The sequence below is a fragment of the Mirounga angustirostris genome, unplaced genomic scaffold (genome assembly GCF_029215605.1).
Source record: "Mirounga angustirostris isolate CCGP_5_RB_7025 unplaced genomic scaffold, mMirAng1.0.hap1 SCAF_13, whole genome shotgun sequence".
NCBI lineage: Eukaryota > Metazoa > Chordata > Mammalia > Carnivora > Phocidae > Mirounga > Mirounga angustirostris.
In genome coordinates this window covers 59,877,359-59,899,596 of record NW_026991721.1, presented here as the reverse complement: position 1 = coordinate 59,899,596, position 22,238 = coordinate 59,877,359, and the positions used below count along the sequence as shown (strand labels likewise).

Below are 22,238 nucleotides of genomic sequence, written 5' to 3'. Positions count from 1 at the left end.
CCTGAGCCGAAGGCAGACGCTTAACGACTGAGCCACCCAGGTGCCCCAGTAGTTCATTCTTTTAAAAATACTTAGTAATATCCCACTGCATGACTGTATCACAATTTATTCTTTCTACTATCTGTGGAAATTTATATTGTTTCCACTTCTGTCTATTATGAGTAAGGCCATTATAAAAATGCTTGTACATACTTGTGGTGTATATAAACACCCATCTCCATAATGGGTGTATACCACAGAGAAGTGAAATGACTGGATTGTAGGAGGGAAGGCATATATTTAAGGTTAGTTTTCAAAGATGCTTCCAAATGGACATTTTGAACTGATTGTACCAAATTATGCTCCACATCTTCAGTCATTTTAATCCATTTCTATGAAGCTTAGTGGTATTTCACTGTGGTTTTATTTTTTTAAAGATTTTATTTATTTATGAGAGAGAGAGAACGAGCATGGGGAGGAGACAGGGAGAGGAACAAGCAGACTCCACCCTGAACATGAAGCCTGACATGGAGCTTGATCCCACAAACCTGAGATGATGACCCGAGCAGAAATCAAAAGTCATACACCTACCAACTGAGCCACCACGGTGCCCCTCATTGTGGTTTTAATTTATGTATTCTGGTGGCTAATTATGTTGTGTATCTTTTTACATGCTTATTAGCCATTTGTATTTCCTATGTTGTAAGTACATGTTCTAGTCTTTGCCTATTTTAAAAACTGGATTTTTCTGACTTTTCTTATTTGTAGGAGTTCCTTATATATTCTGGGCATTAGTCTACAACTTAGCATCAAGTTATTAAAATAACTATGTGTATAAATAAAGACAAAGAAAATATTGTTAAAATGTTAATAGTTGAAGAATATCATTATCTGGGGCACATCATATTTACATTCTACAATTGATGAAGTTCTTAAAAATCCTACATAGAGTATGTAACGAAACTGGGCTGCAACCTAGAACCTAGAAACCAAATACTTAATTGCAACAATACACCACTTCCCAAAAAAGAAGATAGGTAAGAAGAACTGGTAATGGGGCCTATAAATGGGGATGTGAGTGCTAACTGCATGTTATTTTCTGTTCTCCTTATAACCATTTGGGAACCTCTGAGAGGAAACACAGCTCAAGATCCACGCTAATGATTCAGAATTCTCCTGAGCACTTCACAAATCCACTCCAGAAACTGCTCCTACTATCCTTCTGTTGTCTTCATTTAAATGGAACTATTGTGGCATAGTATGTCCTGATGTCAAGAAGACTTTTAGATAGAAGAGAAGGACAAGGGAGTGTTGGGGATTCCCTCCTCTGCCTTGTCCTTGATGTTGACTCAGAGATTTTACTGAGCTCTTTGACTCAGATGACTTATGACAAGATACCCTCAGTCTTGCAGTCTCCACTCTGCCCACTCCTGCAACCAATACACCTGCAACAGATTTCCCCTCAACACTGAGATGTTTTTACTGGCTTTGACATGTTAATTTGTTTTTTTTTCCTTCACCAGATGAGAAAATGTTGGTAAGACTATTAAAGGAATGGAAAGATGGAAAGAGATGGCACAAGGTGAACAAAGGTAATAACCTGGCGTATATTGGGAGTGAATTGGTTTCAATCTCTTCACAAATTTGGCTTTTAAAATTCAACTAATTTTGTCCAATCAGATTCTTAGGGCTAAATCTTCTGTAATAAATCTAGCCAAGGTTTTTTCCATAGTGGATTTACCTAATCAAACCACAACTACAAGGTCAAATTCTCTGTAAAGAAGAGCCATGGTCTTCACCTAGAGGAGACATAAGCAGAACTTCCATGGAATCAGTATTGATCTTTTGAGTGGGAGTTTTATGCCTCTGTTGAGCTGGGCTTGGAAGACAGTAAGTGGGTATGGAGGGTAGGGAATGGGTGATCTTGAGCACAAAAGATCTTAGAATCAGAACTGAAATTTAGTATTTTCTCTTGGTTCCTATGGATTCCCTCACTATCTTCTTCCTACAAGAAATGTCAGATTAGACAACGCATGGCTCCCTGACCCTATCATCTTGTTTAATTCATAATATATGTCATTTTTAGAGAAATGAACTTAAAAGTTGATGTTAAGTCTAAGGATAAGGCAGAATAATAGGAGAGAAAGTTTGACAGTACACATGATTTCCATTCAGAAGCTTCCTGACCCTGGGGGCAGATTCACAGTCAACTGGGGGAATATTTTCTCCTCCAAATTTGCATTAGAAAATAATATGCTTTTAAAAACAAATCAGGAGAGTTCAGGGGTATAGCCTTCTACTGTTGTACCAGGGTCAGTGAGAGCTCCTATCATCTGACAGATCACAAGTCACACTCATCTCTGACTCACTCTGACCTCTCGGTCTCCCAGTGTTTTGGCTCAAGTAAAATCACCTCAAAAACCATGTGTTGTACACTTAGTCTGTACCAGCTTATTGTATTTGCTGTGAATAAAGAGGAGTCAGATGAGGTCCCTGCCATTCAACATCTTATTGTCACAGGGAAACAAATATCAATGTAATGTTTTTAACTATGATGGCAGTAAGTACATGATGCTGAAGGTACACTAATCTATCTAGTTTCTAGATATTTGTGAGTGTGTTTATTTCTGTATGTCTGCATGTGTTGGGAGAGAGTGGGGGTGGGAATGGGAAACGTGTGGATTAGAATGGAAGCTGTTCCTGGATAATACTTTTACTAAATGGAATCTTTAAAAACCTGTAGTTATTAGCAAGATGAAGGTATAGAAATCAGCAATATCCTGTAGCTGCCTTTCCATCAAGTTAACCACTGATTATAAGCATCACATAAAACTTTGTGAGAAGTGTTTAGTTGTATGTTCTCTCTCTTTCTCTCTTTTCATCAAAACTGAGAATGTTTACTTACCATTTAATTTTCCCTGAGATTAGAGACATGCATTAATTTCTATTCTGTGAGGGGTGTGAACTGTGGTGGAGAGAGAAGCAAAGTCTGAAGGACCTGGGGAGACTCTAAGAACTAACCAGGTAACACCTTCCACTAGATGGATGGTAATTCTGAAGGTACCTAACAAAATAGTACTGGTCTCAAAATTTACTTTATGTCAGCTATTTATACAGTAGACTACATTTTTCTTTAGAAGCAATTCTTTATTAGCTAGATTTAAATAATTGTTAGGTCATACAGACTCACTTGGCCCAGTACATGCATTCATTAAACTATTATTTGCTGTGAATCTATGATGTTTCCGGGACCACCCTGACACTGAGAATGAACTGTGACTATAGTTTGGTCCCCCCTATCTGAGATTCTTTGGCCTCAGGAGCTGGGTCTTTTTTCTGTACCTCTAGTACCAACCATGTGCTTGGCCAATGACATTTGATCTACAAATAAGGTTCCTGAATATTCAAAGTGTGATGAATGTTCAAGGAAAGTGATGCTAACTCTAGTAGTGGGTATACCTCTGAATAAAGGGATTATGTCCAGCAAAAATCAGTGGGGTATAAAAATACAGTGTGTCCTAGGTATGTGGCAAGGAAAATGGCTGGAAACATGGCCTGTGGTCTGATAAGGGAACCATAAACAATCATCCAGCAGAGATGTAATTGTTCACATTAATGTTTTATTTATTCATGTATTCTTTCAATGATGAATTGGAACCTTTCATCACTTTGACTCACAGATCTATCCAGATGCCTAAGACTCCACCATCTATTACATAGAATGTGATCATGTCTTTTTGAGAAAACTGGGCATTTTTTTAGCTTAGGACTTCTTCACTTGAATTTCAGAGTGTTCCTCAATTAAGATGTGAATGCTACTTCTTTATTTCTACTTTTTTAACTGGAACTCAAAATTTCTTTCTTGTTTGAATGTTGGTAACTAAGCCAAAGTATTATTAGCAGTTATCTATGACTTTATCACCAACAGAAATCACAGGTATTTTTATATCACATTGCAGTTATATCTCCTTTAAGCTCATTATTCAGAAATTAAGGTGGTTATTAGACCTGCCACAACACTTTGAAATTTAATGTGTTAATGGAGAAACACATGTATTACTATATTACATATTTGCTTTCTAAAACTTTTTTGAAAAACAGTACTTTGATATGAATGGTTTCCTTGGTAATCCTATACATTCTATGTGATGCATTTAAGACATTATTTTGAGGCACCTTTACCAAATAGATAAAGGGTTGAAAGCCTAAACTTTGCATAGTACCTTAAACTTCAGACTTTAAATTTCCCTCCTTTCTTTTTGAACAGTTCCATGAAATTTTATTATTGCTCCCAAAGTCTTGCAAATCTCTCTAGGAATAATGACACTCCACACCCCAACCCTCCCAGTTTTATTGGGAAATAATGGACATATATCACTGTATAAGTTTAAGGAATATAGCATGATGACCTGATTTCCATATATTGTGTGACATGATTACCACAGTATGTTCAACTAACATCCATCTTTTCCTATAGATACAATTAATAAAGAAAAGAAAAAAAAGGAAAAATAAAAATTTCTCCTCGTGGTGACAGTTCTTAGAATGAACTCCCTTAACAACTTTTGTGTATACTATAAAGCTGTATTAACTATAGCTACCGTGTTGTCCATTCCATCCCTAGGACTTATTTATCTTATAACTGGAAATTTGTACCTTTTGGTTACCTTCCTGCATATTGTCCTCCTCCCATCCTCCGCCACTGGTAACAAGTCTGATCTCTTTTTCTATCATTTGGTTTGTTTTTGTTTTTAGATTCCACATAAAAGTGAGATCATACAGTATTTGTCTTTGTCTGACTTAATGTCACTTAGCCTAATTCCTTCAAGTTCCATCCATGTTGCTGCAAGCGGTATGATTTCCTAGTTTTTCATGGATGAATAATATTCCCTTATATATATACCACAATATCTTTATTCATTTATCCATCGAGGGACACTTAGGTTGTTTCCATGTTTTGGCTATTGTAAATAACGCTGCTATGAACATGGGGATGCAGATATCTTTTCAAGTCAGTGTTTTCATTTCCTTTGGATATATTCCCAGAGATGGAATTGCTGGCTCATGTGGTAGTTCTATTTATTTTTCCTAGGATCCTTCATATTCTTTTCCATAGTGGCTGTACCAATTTGCAATCCTACCGACAGTGCAAGGGTTCCCTTCTTCATATCCATGCCAGCATTTGTTATCTTTTCTCTTTTTATGATGGACATTCTTTTCTTTCAAAAATTTTTTTGTTTATTTATTTGTCAGAGAGAGAGAGAGAGAGTGCACATGCACAAGCAGGGAGGGGGCAGGCAGAGGGAGAAGCAATCTCCCCACCAAGCAAGGAGTCTGATGCGGGACTCGATCCCAGTACCCTGGGATCATAACCTGAGCCTAAGGCAGACGCTTAACCAACTGAGCCACCCAGGCCTGTGATGGCCATTCTTTTTTTTTTTTTTTTAAAGACACATTTATTCAGCGTCATGATCAGACTATTACATTTAGCAATCAACAGCATGGGTGCAAAAAAAAAAATCTACATTAAAACCCTTTGTTGGAATGCTTTACACTTTCCACAGAACAAAAACTAAAATAACCTGTTACACCATTAGTCACAAATACAGTCCTCGAGTTTTTTGCCCATACACATGAGTATTGTCTAAAACATGTCTTCTTTGTAGCAGCTAGGCCCTACCACCACTGTGCTTGGCTGAGTTCACAAATCTGTTGTAACCTGTAGCTTCCCTGTCACTTCTCTGGCTCTCCTCTCCTGCTAAGCTTTGTTTCCTGGCAGTAATTAAAACCTTCTGCTGCTACCATAGCTACTGCTTCTGCTGGAACCACCACAGCCACCCTGGTTTCATGATTTGGCAAAGTATTGGCCTCCACCACCATAGGGGCCAGAGCTTCTGCCTCCAAAATTTCCTCCTTTCATGGGTCCAGAATTTGAGGACTGATTGTTGTAATTGCCAAATCATTATAGCTTCTGCCACCCCCAAAGTTGCTTCCATCATTACCAAATCTGTTATAGCCATCCCCACTGCCACCATATCCACCACCACCTCGACTGCCACCAAAGCCACCTCGACCACTGAAGTTGACCACCAAAGTTGTCATTCCCACCAAAACCACCTCTACAACCACCACCAAAGTTTCCAGAACCACTTCGACCTCTTTGGCTGGATGAAGCACTAGCCATCTCTTGCTTAGATAGGGCTTTCCTTACTTCACAGTTGTGGCCATTCACAGTATGATATTTTTGAATGACAATCTGGTCTACAGAGTCATCAAATGTTACAAAAACAAAACCTCTCTTTTTGCCACTGCCTTGGTCGGTCATGATCTCAATCACTTCAATTTTCCCATACTGTTCAAAATAATCTCTTAGATGATGTTCTTCAGTGTCTTCTTTAATGCCGCCGACAAAAATCTTTTTCACAGTTAAGTGGGCACCAGGTCTTTGAGAATCTTTTCTTGAGACAGCCCTCTTTGGTTCCACAGCTCTTCCATCCACCTTGTGTGGCTTTGCATTCATGGCTGCATCCACCTCCTCCACGGTGGCATACGTGACAAACCCAAAGCCTCTGGAGTGCTTGGTGTTTGGACCTCTCATTACCACACAGTCCGTAAGTGTTCCCCAGTGCTCAAAATGGCTCCTCAGACTCTCATCAGTTGTTTCAAAGCTCAAACCTCTGATGAAGAGCTTCCTCAGCTGTTCAAGCTCTTTGGGAGACTCTGACTTAGATATGACAGTGGTGGGCGGGGAGACTTTAATGTTCCTTACTTGGTGGCATCCATGGGCTGAAAGCTATGATGGCTATTCTAATGGGCATGCAGTGATACGTGTCCTTGTGGTTTCCCTAATGACTAATGAGTTTTTAAGTTCTTCATATATTCTATATACTAACTCTTCGTCAGATATATGGTTTGCAAATATTTATTCCCATTCCATAGGTTGGTTTTCACTTTGTTGGTAGTTTCTTTTGCTGTGCAGCAGCTTATTAGTTTGATGTAGTCCCATTTGTTTATTCTTTAGTTTGTTGCTTATGCTGTAGGTGTCATATCCAAAAATTCATTATCAAGACTCATCACAAGGAGCCTTATTCCTATGTTTTCTTCTAGGAGTTTCCTTGTCTCAGGACTTACATTTAAGTCTAATTCATTTGAAGTTAATTTTTGTGAGTCTAGTTTCATTCTAACACATGTGAATATCCAATTATCCCAAAACCATTGATTGAAGAGACTGTCTTTCCTTCCTTGAGCACTCTTTGTTCCCTTGTCCAATATTAGTTGTCCCTATATGTTTGGGTTTATTTCTAGGTTCTCAATTCTGTTTCATTGGTTTATTTGTCTGTATTTATGCCAGTACCATACTGTTTTGATGACTATAGCTTTATAATATAGCTTGAAATCATGAAGTGTGATGCTGCCTGCTTTGTTCTTTCTCAGCATTTCTTTGGCTATTTGGGGTCTTTTGTGGCTCCATATAAATTTTAGGAGTGTTTTATCTACTTCTGTAAAAATGTCATTGCATTCTCCATAAGGATTGCATTGAATCTATAGATAGCTTTTGCTAGTATTGACATATTAACAGTGTTAATTCTTCCAGTCATGAACATGAGTTAGCTTTCCATTTATTTGTGTCTTTGATCTCTTTCATCAATATCTTATAGTTTTCATAGTAGAGAACTTTCACTTTTTCAGTTAAATTTATTCCTAAATATTTTATTGTTTTTGATGCTATTGTAATTGGGTTGGCTAACTGAACATAAAAAAAAAGACAACAAAGAGCTTAGCCAGCTTTAGAGCTGCTCTCCCACTGTGCTCAGGCAAGAAATCTAATTTGTAGCTGCACTCATCACTGAATACAGCCTTCAGCTGTCCAGCCAAAGAATCTAACCTGAGCACACTGGAAGCTGCAAAGCCCGTCTACCAGCCCAGCCTACTAAACCATATGATCAAATTATTATTATGTACCTTATTTAATTAATGATAATTGATCAAATAAATCCCTATTCCATGTCTATAAAAAGGCACAAAAATGAAAAAGATATAGTTTTCATAGGAGTTTTTCATCTCTGGGAGATACAGACTGATGATGCAAGGCAGTGAGAGATGATGGGCTAGAGATGGTGGATTAGTGCTGTTTAGTCTGAACACAGAAAACTAGTCAACCTGGTGGCATCAGATGGAAATATTGTGGTGGTGTGTCTCCTATTTTGGAAGTTTATTGATGGTTAAGATTGATATTTGGGAGTTCCAGCCGAAGCTGGGGATGGGGTTGCCAAAGAGATGATGGCATACTACCCAATTACTCCTTGGCTTCCCAGCTCTTTCAAAAACAGGTTATTTTCTCCAAACAAAATGTCAGTTCTTCAAAGTACTTTGGCTTTTTAAAATTTCTTATATCTTAGTGACTATATTTTGAAGGAAGAGACAACAGTCATATCCCCAAAGAATTAAAAAAACAACAACTATACCATCATAAGACAGGGGAGTGTGGCAATAGCAGCATAAGACTCAAGGGTTTTGGTTGATAATAAAATGAAATTAAATGCCAATATTTTATAGATTAATTGAATCTTTTTTATTATTAGATGTTTCATATTCCAAATAAAGATGATTCTTTTGATCTACTCTACATTTGCAGATGACACTAAAAATGAATGCACCCATCCTTAAAATATTAAGTTTTCCAACACTGAAAATGTTCCAACTAAAGCATCATGATCCTCTTCTACATAAAGGGGATTCTTGGAATGGTTGGTAGTGATTGAGGGCAATTCCAAAGCCCTCCAAATCTGATTTATATAATCTTACAGTTGATATGGACCTATATTTAGCATGAGGTGACTTCTTATTGAAAAAAGGAGACAAACTATGAGACAAACAAATCAGACACAGGTGATGGAATTCCTCCTTCTGGGACTCTCTGATGACCCCCACACCAAGAAGCTGCTATTCATTTTATTCCTGGGCATCTACCTGGTCACTGTGCTTACAAATCTGCTTCTTATGTGCCTTGTTCAGGGTGACTCCCGGCTTCACACACCCATGTATTTTTTCCTCTGCAACTTATCTCTGGCTGACCTCTGTTTTTCTACCAACATCATTCCTCAGGCCCTAGTCCACCTGCTATCCAAGAAGAAGTTCATTTCATTCACACGTTGTGCAGCTCAACTTATACTCTTCCTCATTTTTGGATGTACACAGTGTGCCTTTCTGGCTGTGATGTCCTATGATCGGTATGTGGCCATCTGCAACCCCTTGCATTACCCTAGCATCATGACTTGGAAGGTGTGTGCCCAGCTGGCTGCAGGATCATGGACCAGCGGCATTCTGGTGTCTGTGGTGGATACCACTTTTACACTAAGGCTACCCTACCGAGGCAGCAATAGTATTGCTCATTTCTTTTGTGAGGCCCCTGCACTGTTGATCCTGGCATCCACAGACACCCACACTTCAGAGACGGCCATTTTCCTTGTGGGTGTCATGATTCTCCTCATACCTGTTTCCCTAATTCTGGTGTCCTATAGCCACATCATAGTAACTGTGATCAAGATGAAGTCGGCTGTGGGGAGGCTCAAGGCATTCTCCACCTGTGGCTCCCACCTCATGGTGGTCATCCTTTTTTATGGATCAGCAATTGTCACCTACATGACACCAAATTCTTCCAAAGAACAGGAAAAACTGGTGTCTGTGTTCTATGCTGTGGTGACACCCATGCTTAATCCCCTCATCTATAGCCTGAGGAACAAGGATGTGAAGGGAGCTCTGAAGAAAGTAGCCACAAGGAATTTCCCATGCAGGCTTGAAATCTGCCACTGACTGTGAGAACCTCTTGGCTCCCTACTTATAAGACTTGCAAAGTAGTTGCCTTAGCAAGATTGGAATATTGTAAGATTCTTATCCTTGGGCCTTGTGGACCTACCCTCCATCCTTCATCAAGCACTTTCTTTGTAAAAGAAGGACAGTAATTCACAGACCAATAGAAGGAGGGTCTGGTTTTTTCTTGTTGTTTTTTTGGCATCTAAGAGTTAGGAAATCCTGCAAAATACATTCACACTTTATGAACGCTGGAACCTCTAAAATCCATCTTTTTTTCTTTCTTTTTTTTTTTTTTACCATGTTATATATTACTATTAATCTATCCCAGATCCTACTCCAATTCTTTTTTCTTTGGCATTTCTGAATCTCTTTGCATCATCACATAATCAATATATTAACAAGCATTACTTATTCACTTACTATGAGCTAGGTGCTAGATGTATGTGTGCCAGCACACGTGTCTGTATGTGTGTTTGAAGTGGGTGTGAAGAGCATGGGTACAATGAAGAGCATATATGAGTTCTGCTGTCCTTCTCACACTCTTATTAGGGACATGGATATTTTATATCTCAGATAAAGGTAAAGACAGGATTTCGGAAACTAACAAGAAATAGTGACATTGGAAGGCTAGCAAGAATGAGAAAGAAGCTGGTACCAACCCTGGGCCTGAAGGACAACCTGGACTTGGAGAGGGTAGCTGTATATAGAAAGCCATGAGACAGGAGTTGTGGACTTAGGTGTATGGAAGCGGGAAAGCCACAGGAATAAATATTTCAAGCTCATTCTCTACTTACCTTCTGATATCCTGTTACTGTATTCCAAATAAAATCTAGGATAACCTCCCCATCTGAAAATTCTGTCTACAAAGTCCTTTTCCTGGTTAAGTAACATGTTTATAGGTTCTGGGGTTTAGTACATGGACATCTTGGGGGACCATTATTCTGCCTACCATAAAAGAACAAGTAAAGTACATGTGAAGGAATGATTAAAGTTTGGCTAAAATTGGAGATTATAAATGTATAATGGTGCCAATCTACTTAGTTATGTGATTGCTATCATCAAACAGAACCCCAGGAGCTACATTTTCATTTGCAAATTCTTATAGTGATAATTCAGAATGTGCTGACTTTCTAGAGCCCCTGCTACATGAAAGGTGAAGGGTACACTGTGTGGGAGATTGAACTGGTCCTCGTACCTCCATGGGACACAGAGTTAGAGTTATTTATAGTTTGTGGAGAGGACATGCCTATGCAGTAAATGCTTTTTTATTGTTAATTATCAATAAATTCTTACGAATAATTTATACATATCTATGGTGTCCACACCCCAAGTTTGCTATTTTTCAAGAATCCACAGTTGGCCTATGTTCACTGGACAAAATCATAAAGATGGGCTGCTACGCTGGTTGAGTACTAGGCAAGTTTAAGAAAGACAGTTGATTTCATCTAACCCGAATATGATTACATAAAAATCTAGTTAACAACGAATCTTTGGGTTATTCACAGCAGTTTCCTAGAATTTTGTCCACTTAAATTGGGATGCCTAACACCCTTTCCATCAAACAATTCTCATATCCAAGGTGAATAATCTGAGATTGAGGCAGTGTCTGTGTGGAGTAGTCTTTCTCCAGATGAGGCACAGACCAATTATGGTAGCAGAGGAAGAAGTCCTCATTTGCTAGCCTAGTAGTACATGGGTACTTTATAGGCCAGTGGAAGTTTTTAAGTATTGTTTTATTGTTTTCTTTCTCACTAGAATAAAATTCCACAAGGTAAGAAATTTGTGTATTTTATTCAGCACTGTGTCTTCCGGGCCTAAACAGGGTCTGACACATGCTGAATGCTGAATAAAAATGTATTGAAATTGTGAGTTCAAAAAAATGAGTGGAAGAATGACACAAAACTCTACTATTTATTATCACCATTGTCATAAGTTTATCTTGTAAGCAAAAAGATCCTTGAAAGTTGCAGGAGAATTTTTGGACAAATAGAAAATGTAAAGCAGGAGATTATAAAAAAAATGGATGAAGAAGTTCAAGAAAAGTTAAAACAAGTAAAGAATGGCAAATTGTAGTATTGTCACTACAATTGTCAACCTTCACATTAGCTCCCAATCTGTGTAAACTAGCAGCATCCTCAGATATGTTGGTCCCACAGTCCTACAGAATCCTGGGCCTACAGAAGTTCTCCTTCATCACTCATGTTCTTTCATTCAGAAACAGGTACTTGTGAAGTCCAAAATCCTGGGGTGTATATCATGGCTCTTAGAATGAGTAGGGACCAAAACCCATTTGAGCAGTTCTTTTTTCTTTCCCTTGTCCTTGCATTCTACCCCTTTGGTTTGCATCTCAGTCAGTCATAGTTTCTGAGGGCCCAGGGTCCTGTGGATGATTCGCCTCAGTGCAGCCTTCACTTCACTATTCCTTAAGCTGTAGATGATAGGGTTCAACATGGGAGTCACCACTGTGTAGGAGAGAGTTTCTTGCTCTCAGGAGAGGTGCTGGATCGGGGTCGGAAGTATGTGAGGATCGCAGTGCTATAGAAGACGGAGACAACCAGGAGTTGGGAGGAGCAGGTGGAGAAGGCCTTGTGTTTCCCCTCAGCTGAGGGCATCCTGAAGACAGTGGAGAGGATCCAGACATAAGACCCCAGGATCAGCAAGAAAGGGAAGAGAATGAATAAGACAGTGGCTGTCAGAGCCTCCAGTTCAAACAGAGAGGTATCAGCACACACCAGGGCAATGACAGGTGGGCTGTCACAGAAAAAGTGGTTCACTCTGTTGGGGCCACAAAAAGGGAAGCTGAAAATCCATGTGGTTTGCACAGTGGCCACTGGAAACCCTGAGAACCAGCAGGCAGCTGCTAGCTGGGCACAGGCCCTGCAGCTCATAATGATTGGGTAGTGCAAAGGGTCACAGATGGCCACATAGCGGTCATATGCCATTGTGGCCAGGAGGCAGCACTCAGCAGCCCCAAAGAAGAAGAAGAAATACATCTGAGTGGCACAGCCAAAGAAGGAGATGGCTGTGTCTTGGATGATCAGAGTCCCCAGCATCTTGGGCACAATGACCAAGTTGAAGCCTATCTCCAGGAAGGACAAATTCCTGAGGAAGAAGTACATAGGATTTTGTAGAGAAGAGTCAGTTGTAGTGACCAGGATGATGAGAACATTGCCCATTAGGGTAATCAGGTAAATAGTCAAAAAAAGGAGAAACAATAGAGCTTGTAGCTCAGAGGACAAGGTTGAAAAGCTCACAAGAATGAACTCATTGACAATTGTCCAGTTTTCCCACGTCATTCTTCTGCCTAGGATTTCATTGGGAATTCATGCTTCAGAAGTTAGAAGTCTCCATATGTTATTTAGACCTCTATTATACCCTTAAAAAGAAAATCTCCCGTGGCCTCATTCTCCACCTCTCTTGTTCAAATGGTTCAATCAAAAAGCTGGTTCAAATGGTGGTTCAAATCAAAAGCTGTACCTTCTGGAGGAGATTATGCTAAGTGAAATAAGTCAAGCAGAGAAAGTTAATTATCATATGGTTTCACTTATTTGTGGAACATAAAGAATTGCATGGAGGTCATTAGGAGAAGGAAGGGAAAAATGAAAGGGGGGAAATTGGAGGGAGAGATGAACCATGAGAGACTATGGACTCCAAGAAAGAAACTGAGGGTTTGAGAGGGGAGGGGAGTGGGGGGATGGGTTAACCCAGTGATGGGTATTAAGGAGGGCACATACTGCATGGAGCACTGGGTGTTATAAGAAAACAATGAATCATGGATCACTACATCAAAAACTAATGATGTATTGTATGGTGACTAACATAACATAATAAAATAAAATTTTTTTAAAAAAACTGTACCTTCCACAATGTAAAAAGATAAGTCTGTTCTTTAGATTCACGATATTTTGGAAGAATCCTAACCTGTTTTCAGAGTGAACTGAGGCACACCATATATATCTATACAGTCCTTGATTTTTCTTTGCTCTACAGAGTTCAAAATCACAGCTTCCCTTTGGGGTTCCTAAGAAGCCAGGCCAAGAATTTCTGAAGAGAGGGGTCTTAATGCACAATGAAAGGTGGTGAGGTCATCCAGGGTATATTTTCTGCAAAATGAGAGTAGGAAAGAAAAAGTCAAGGAAAGTGAACCAGCAGTTACCAATGATCCATGAGGAGGAGACTTGAATGTGTCCTAATCTCAATCAGCCCACACTCACAATGATTTCAGTATACTGGAGGAATCTTCAATATATTAGAGTATTTCTTCATTTCCAAACTCAGAATATGACAGTTTACACAAGGAGACATGGAATATAGAGACTGTGGTTTATTTTGATTCCTGGGTTAAATATACTTGATGTGGCTGTATGTGATCAGAAAAGGGAACACAGACTCAAGATAGTGTCAGACCATAGAAAGAATCCAGATGTACTACATATAAACCCCTTCATCAGCTTTTGTTTGCCTTGTGTCTTGAATTTCAAGAAATATGAGCTCAAGTGTTACATGTTAATAAAGACCAACTCAAAAAATAGACTAATAATATTAAATCCTGTGAGAAAGAAGCAGAAGGTTTAATCAATACAAATTGAAAATTGGGACCCTGAAATTCTGATGATTATAAACTTACATGAAGGAATATATCTAAAGCACTTGCATGGTGACTGGTACATAACACATGCTAACCATAAATGCTAACCATTATAGTTATTATGATATAATGCTAGATCTAGCTTTCAAAATCTACTCCTTTTGTTTTTTAAGATTTTATTTATTTATTTATTAGAGAGAGAGAGAGAATGAGAGAGAGAGCATGAGAGCGGGGAGGGTCAGAGGGAGAAGCAGACTCCCCGCCGAGCAGGGAGCCCGATGCAGGACTCGATCCCGAGGCTCCAGGATCATGACCTGAGCTGAAGGCAGTCGCTTAACCAACTGAGCCACCCAGGCGCCCCTCAAAATCTACTTCTTGTCTAACCTATTTCCCAAACTCAAACTCACTATAGTCCTTACTTTTCAATCGCTAGAAGAAAAGCATAATTCATTAATATTGATTATCTTCTGTGTTCCAGGCACTGTTCTAGATACTGAAGATAATATATCTGTAAATAAAATGAACAAAATCTCTGCCCTAGAGGACCCCTCCCAAGATCAATGAGAACAGACCAACGCCCCGACATATAATAGTACAACTTACAAATCTTAGATTCAAGGATATAATCCTGAAAGCGGCTAAGGGGAAGAGATTTCTTTTTTTTTTTTTTTAAGATTTTATTTATTTATTTGAGAGAGAGGATGAGAGGAGAGAGAGAGCACATGAGAGGGGGGAGGGTCAGAGGGAGAAGCAGATTCCCCGCTGAGCAGGGAGCCCGATGTGGGACTCGATCCCGGGACTCCAGGATCATGACCTGAGCCGAAGGCAGTCGCCTAACCAACTGAGCCACCCAGGTGCCCGGGGAAGAGATTTCTTACATACAGAGGGAGGAACATCAGATAATGTCAGACCTGTCCACAGAGACTTGGCAAGCCAGAAAGGGCTGGCAAGACAAATTCAGGGTACTAAATGAGAAGAACATGCAGCCAAGGATACTTTATCCAGCAAGACTGTCATTCAGAAAGTATGGAGAGAAAAGGAGTTTCCAAGACCATCAGAAACTGAAGGAATATGTGACCACCAAGCCAGCCCCGCAAGAAATATTAAGGGGGGTTCTATAAAGGAAGAAAGACCCCAAGAGTAATATAGAACAGAAATTTACAGAGACAATCTGTAGAAACAAGGACCTCACAGGCAACATGATGACAATAAAATCATATCTTTCAATAATCACTCCCAATGTGAACAGCCTAAATGCTCCCGTGAAATGGCACAGGGTTGCAGATTGGATAAAAAGACATGAACCATCCATATGCTGTCTACAAGAGACTCATTTTGAACCTAAAGATACATCCAGACTGAAAATGAGGGGATGGAGAACTATTTTTCATGCCAATGGATCTCAAAAGAAAGCTGGAGTAGCAATTCTCATATCAGACAAATTAGATTTTAAGCTAAAGACTATAGTGAGAGATACAGAGGGACACTATATCATTCTTAAAGGGTCTATCCAACAAGAAGATCTAACAATTGTAAATATCTATGCCCTCAACATGGGAGCAGTCAGCTACATAAGCCAACTGTTAACCAAATAAAAGAAAAGAACCAAAATAAAGAAACATTGATAATAATACTTTAATAGTAGGAGACCTCAATACTCCACTCTCAGCAACAGACAGATCACCTAAGCAGATCAACAAAGAAACAAGAGCTTTAAATGACACACTTGACCAGATGGACTTCATAGTTACATACAGAACATTCCATCCCAGAACAACAGAATACTCATTCTTCTCAAAAGCACATGGAACTTTCTCCAGAATAGACCACATACAGGGTCACAAATCAAGTCTCACCCAATACCAAAAGACTGAGATTATTCCTTGCATACTCTCAGACCACAGTGCTTTGAAACTGGAACTCAATCACAAGAAAAAATTTGGAAGGAATTCAAACACTTGGAAGCTAAAGACCACTCTGCTCAAGAATGTTTGGGTCAACAAGGAAATTAAAGAAGAACTTAAATTATTCATGGAAACCAATGAGAACGAAAACACATCGATCCAAAACCTATAGGATACTGCAAAGGGGGAAATACATAGCCATCTAAGCCTCACTCAAAAAAGTAGAAAAATCCCAAATGCACAAGCTAACCTTACACCTAAGGGAACTGGAGAAAGAAAACAAATAAAACCTAAAATAAACAGGAGAAGAGAAATAATAAAGATTAGAGCAGAGATCAATGACATAGAAACCAGAAAACAGTAGAGCAGATCAATGAAACTAGAAGCTGGCTCTTTGAAAGAATTAATAAGATCAATAAACTTCTGGCCAGACTTATCAAAAGAAAAGAGAAAGGACCCAAATTAATAAAATTATGAATGAGAGGGGAGAGATCATGACTAACACCAAGGAAATAGAAACAATTATTAGAAATTATTATCCAAAAAAGAAAAAAAAAGAAATTATTATCCAGCAACTATATGCCAATAAATTAAGCAACCTGGAAGAAATGGATGCCTTCTGGGAAACCTGTAAACTACCAAGAGTGAAACAGGAAGAAATTGACAATCTGAATAGACCAATAGCCAGTAACGAAATTGAAGCAGTGATCAAAAACCTCCCAAAAAACAGGAGTCCAGGGCCTGATGGATTCCCAGGTGAATTCTACCAAACATTTAAAGAAGAAATAATACCTATTTTCCTGAAGCTCTTTCAAATAATAGAAACAGAAGGAAAACTTCCAAACTCGTTCTATGAGGCCAGCATTACCTTGATCCCAAAACCAGGCAAAGACCCCATTAAAAAGGAGAATTACATATCAATATCCCTAATAAATGGATGCCAAAATTGTCAACAAGAGCCTAGCAGATAGGATTCAACAATACATTAAAAGGATTATCCATCATGACCAGGTGGGATTTATTCCTGGGATGCAAGGGTGATTCAACTTTCGCAAATCAATCAGCGTGATAAAACACATTAATAAAAGAGACAAGAACCATATGATCCCCTCAATTGATGCAGAAAAAAGCACTTTTTCAAAATACAGCATCCTTTCCTGATTAAAACTCTTTAGAGTATAGGGATAGAGGGAACATTCCTCAATTTCATAAAAACCATCTATGAAAAGCCCACAGTGAATATCATTTTCAGTGGAGAAAACCTGAGAGCTTTTCTCTTAAGATCAGGAACACGACAAGGATGTCCATTCTCGCCATTACTGTTCAACATAGTACTTGAAGTCCTAGCAACAGTAATCAGACAACAAAAAGAAATAAAAGGTATTCAAATTGGCAAAGAAGAAGTCAAACTCTCTCTCTTCACAGGTGACATGATAATTTATGTGGAAAACCCAAAAGACTCCACCCCCAAATTACTAGAACTCATAAAGCAATTCAGTAATGTGGCAGGATACAAAATCAAAACACAGAAACCAGTTGCTTTTCTACACACTAACAATGTAACTGTAGAAAGAGAAATTAGGGAATCGATTCCATTTACAATAGCACCAAAAACCATGATACCTAGGAATAAACCTAACCAAACAGGTAAATGATCTATACTCTAGGAACTACAGAACACTTATAAAAGAAATTGAAGAAGACCCCCAAAAATGGAAAAATATTCCATGCTCATGGATTGGAAGAATAAACATTGTTAAATATCTATGTTGCCCAGAGCAATCTATACCTTCAATGCCACCCCGATCAAAATTCCAATGGCATTTTTCAAAGTGCTGGAAAAAACAATCCTAAAATTTGTATGGAACCAGGAAAGACCCCAAATCACCAAGGAAATGTTGAAAAAGAAAAACAAAGCTGGGAGCATCACGTTGTCTGATTTCAAGCCATATTACAAAGCTGTGATCACTAAGACAGCATGGTACTGGCACAAAAACAGACACATAGATCAATGGAACAGAATAGAAAGCCCAGATTTGGACCCTCAACTCTATTGTCAAATAATCTTTGACAAAGCAGGAAAAAATATGCAATGGAAAAAAGACAGTCTCTTCAATAAATGGTACTGGGAAAATTGGACAGCTATATACAAAAGAATGAAACTAGGCCATTCCCTTACAGCATACACAAAGATAAATTCAAAATGGATGAAAGACAATGTGAGACAGGAATCCTTCAAAATCCTAGAGGAGAACATAGGCAGTAACCTCTTCGACATCAACCACAGCAACTTCTTTCATGACACGCCTCCAAAGGCAAGGGAAACAAAAGCAAAAATGAACTTCTGGGACTTCATCAAGATAAAAAGCTTCTGCACAGCAAAGGAAACAGTCAACAAAACAAAGAGCAACTCACAGAATGGGAGAAGATATTTGCAAATGATATTACAGATAAAGGGCTGGTATCCAAGATCTATAAAGAACTTCTCAAACTCAACATGCAAAAAACAAATAACCAAGTCAAAAAATGGGCAGAAGACATGAACAGACACTTCTCCAAAGAAGATATACAAATGGCTAACAGACACATGAAAAAATGTTCAACATCATTAGCCATCAGGGAAATTCAAATCAAAACCACATCAAGATACCACCTTACACCAGTTAGAATGGCAAAAATTGACAAGGCAGGAAACAACAAATGTTGGAGTGGATGTGGAGAAAGGGGAACCCTCTTACACTGTTGGTGGGAATGCAAGTTGGTACAGCCACTTTGGAAAACAGTATAGAGGTTCCTCAAAAAATTAAAAATAGAGCTACCCTATGACCCACCAATTGCACTTCTGGGTATTTACCCCAAAGTACAGATGTAGTGAAAAGAAGGGCCACATGCACCCCAATGTTCATAGCAGCAAACTGTGGAAAGAGCCAAGATGCCCTTCAACAGATGAATGGATAAAGATGTGGTCCATATATATAATGGAATATTACTCAGCCATCAGAAAGGATGAATACCCAACTTTTGCATCAACATGTACGGGACTAATGAAGTACTATATGGTGAATAACATAATAAGAAAATTAAAAAAAAAAAAACCACCTCTGCCCTCACCTTCTAGCAGAGAAAAGAGATTATATGCAAATTATGTAAATAGGATGTAAAATATGTTAGGTGGTGGTAAGAACAGTGGAGGAGAATAAAACAGTGGAGAAGGAGATAAGCATTTGGGGTGTGGGGAGTGCCAGAGAAGGCTTCCCTGAGCAGATGTTTGAGTAAAGTACTCAGCAGATGCAGGACATTTAGTCAGGGTGGTAAAAGAAGGAGGGAGTTAAAGAGCAAAAACAGTGAGAAAATGCTATTTTAGAATTTTTGCTGATTCCTATTCATTTAAAAAAAAAAACTCAACCTTGGCATTGCTTTTTTTAATGAATTCTTTGATACTTTGTCAATTTTCAAATAAGAGTTAACATTTAATGAGCACCAAATAAGTGCCAGACACTATTCTGTTTTGCATGCATTATGTTAAGTCTCACAACAAACTGAAGATATGGGGATTTTTATTAGGCCCACTTTACAGCTGAAGAGACACATAAAAGTTGAATAATGTTTCCAAGGTTAGACAGCCAGCAAGTGTTGGTATCAGAACATGCCTCCTGGGCAGTCCGACTCTGAGTAATGGCTTTACCCACCAGGTGACTCACCCACTCTCAGAATAGATATGAGTCTAAGCTCACAGGTGAGGGAAAGCAGGAGTTTTGGGCATAGGATGGTAGTAATAGAGCAAAAAGGAAGACAATTTCTAGAGAACATCAGAAAGGTATTAGCAACACTGGAGAGCTGGAATACTACTTTCATAGTTCTAATACTAGAATAATAGTTAATTTATATCTCCATCTTCATACTGTAGATGGCGTACTACTTAACAGTACAAATTGTGTTATTCAACTTTTCATCCCAATTCCTAGCAAGGTAGAGAGAGGCCCAATAAGTTGTTATTGAATACATGAATGAACAATGAACAAAATGTGGAAAATGATCATGGAAATATTTGTATAGACAGAATGTAGGCACAGTGAGCCCCATTCAGAAGGAACTTAGACTATATACATCAATGATACAGCCTCATACAACTTACACAGATTTAAAGAGTGATAAGGGTTCTAAATTACACTCATCATCTTCCCCTACCCCCACCTCCTTTTATCTACCTCATTTCAGGAAATGACACACCTGGCTGCATGACCCAGGAATTGGGACAAAAATCCTTTAATTCATCCCCCAAACTTGATTATTTTTCCTCCTAAACACCAATTCAGTGTCATCTTCTACATCCCCACCACAACTGCCTATAGATTCTGGCTCTTATTTTCTCTGGCCTGTAATATTGCAGGAACCCGATTCTGGTTCTCTTCAAACCATCCTTGACTTGTGTGTGATCTGATAGCAACTCCAATTAAGTTACTCACCTGCTTAATGTCTTTCAATCACTGCCTACTGTCCCTGGGATAAGTACAAACCCTTTAACAAGGCCTTTTTCTCTGGTATCTGCTTTATTTTTCCAGTTTCAGCTGTATGTTTCCCTACACAGCTGATGCTCTGGTTGCACAAAAGTACTTTCTGTTCTGTGCATACATCATGTTCTCTCACTCCTTGTACTTGTGCATATGGCTCTCTGCTTTTGGAAACCTCTTCCTGCAATTATGTATAATTTCTTCTCATCTTGCAAGTCTCAGCTGAAACACCATTTTCTTTGTGAAGTTTCCCTGTGCTCCCTTGACGTAATCAAGGGATTATTCTTGGAGCACCTGGGTGGCTCAGTCAGTTGAGTGTCTGCCTCTTGATTTCGGCTCAGGTCATGATCTCAGGGTTGTGAGATCTAGCCCTGATTTGGGCTCCATGCTGAGCATGGAGCCTGCTTGGGATTCTCTCTCTCCCTCTCCCTCTGCCTCCCCCATGACGCCCCCCCACCCCGCTCACACTCACTCTCTCTCTCTCGAAAAAGAAAGGATTATTCTTCTACTTTTTTATAATGCTTTGTGTAAAACTCTATTAGAGCACTATACAATTGCATATGTGTGCATATATTTATATTATCTAATTGTTAATGCCAGGAGGAAAATGTATTCAGTCATCATCATATTTTTGCACCTAACAGAGTGCTTAACTCTAAGTGCTTGGTAATTAATGTAGCCTAAGATTTAATTACTTTTAGAGCAGTTTAATGATGCTATAACATCTCTAGTTGAACTTACAGTTAAGACCTCTGAATGTGTGTGTGTGTGTGTGTGTTATAGGTGGTACATTCAGTTTTGTCTTCCAATATATATTTATTTTAAATGTTTTGCTATGCTCTGAGAAGTTATTTTAAAAGCTTTATTATAACAGCTTTGCCTCACTCACTGTGCCACAGATGTCCACTCCCCTCAAATATTTAATCAAAATGTTTCCTAGGACAGAACCACGACTCTGGGGCACATCACTTAAGCTATATCCCAAAATGAGTTGGCATCAATTTTTTAATTTCTACTTTTTGGGTTATTTAGCAAAGTGATCTATTTTTTTTCTATCAGTGACTTTAAATCATTTCAGACATGAGTTGGGTATAAATAAACAGTTATTGAGTTGTTTGAGAATTTCCTAATGACACACAACCAGATGATACTACTTAGACACTGGTTACCATGTAACAAAAGGCTAGAAAGGTTCTCAGAAAAGGTTCTCAGGCCAAAAGTTCAGATATTATCAAAGAAAGTCTCAGTTAAGGAAGCAGAGATGACCTTCCCTTTTCTTTCAAACCACATCCTACAGAGAATCTCCACACTTAAGTCCAATGAGGATGAATAAGGGCAGAGGCAGGGGCAGGGGCTCAGAACCCCACTTGCTTGGCTTTCACTTTTCTCCTGTCCCCTGAAACAACCCCTTCATGTTTCTTCTTAGGGCCCTACAGCTGCACA

At 38.9% G+C, this 22,238-nt stretch overlaps 2 protein-coding genes and 1 pseudogene across 2 annotated transcripts; 1 reads left to right on the top strand and 2 right to left on the bottom strand.

Annotated features, from left to right (window-relative positions):
• Positions 1 to 5,169: 5,169 nt before the first annotated feature.
• On the bottom strand, positions 5,170 to 7,158 carry LOC135362237 (heterogeneous nuclear ribonucleoprotein A1-like; annotated as a pseudogene).
• Positions 7,159 to 8,844: 1,686 nt separating this feature from the next.
• LOC123856625 (olfactory receptor 2D2) lies at positions 8,845 to 9,792 on the top strand. Its single transcript, XM_045892774.1, has one exon. The coding sequence runs from the start codon at positions 8,845 to 8,847 to the stop codon at positions 9,790 to 9,792; it is 948 nt and encodes a 315-aa protein (XP_045748730.1).
• Positions 9,793 to 11,715: 1,923 nt separating this feature from the next.
• LOC123856626 (olfactory receptor 10A4) lies at positions 11,716 to 13,247 on the bottom strand. The gene is given in 2 exon segments (XM_045892775.2): positions 11,716 to 12,269; positions 12,272 to 13,247. Coding segments are annotated over 2 exon segments (939 nt in total). The 5' UTR covers positions 13,089 to 13,247; the 3' UTR covers positions 11,716 to 12,147.
• Positions 13,248 to 22,238: the final 8,991 nt, after the last annotated feature.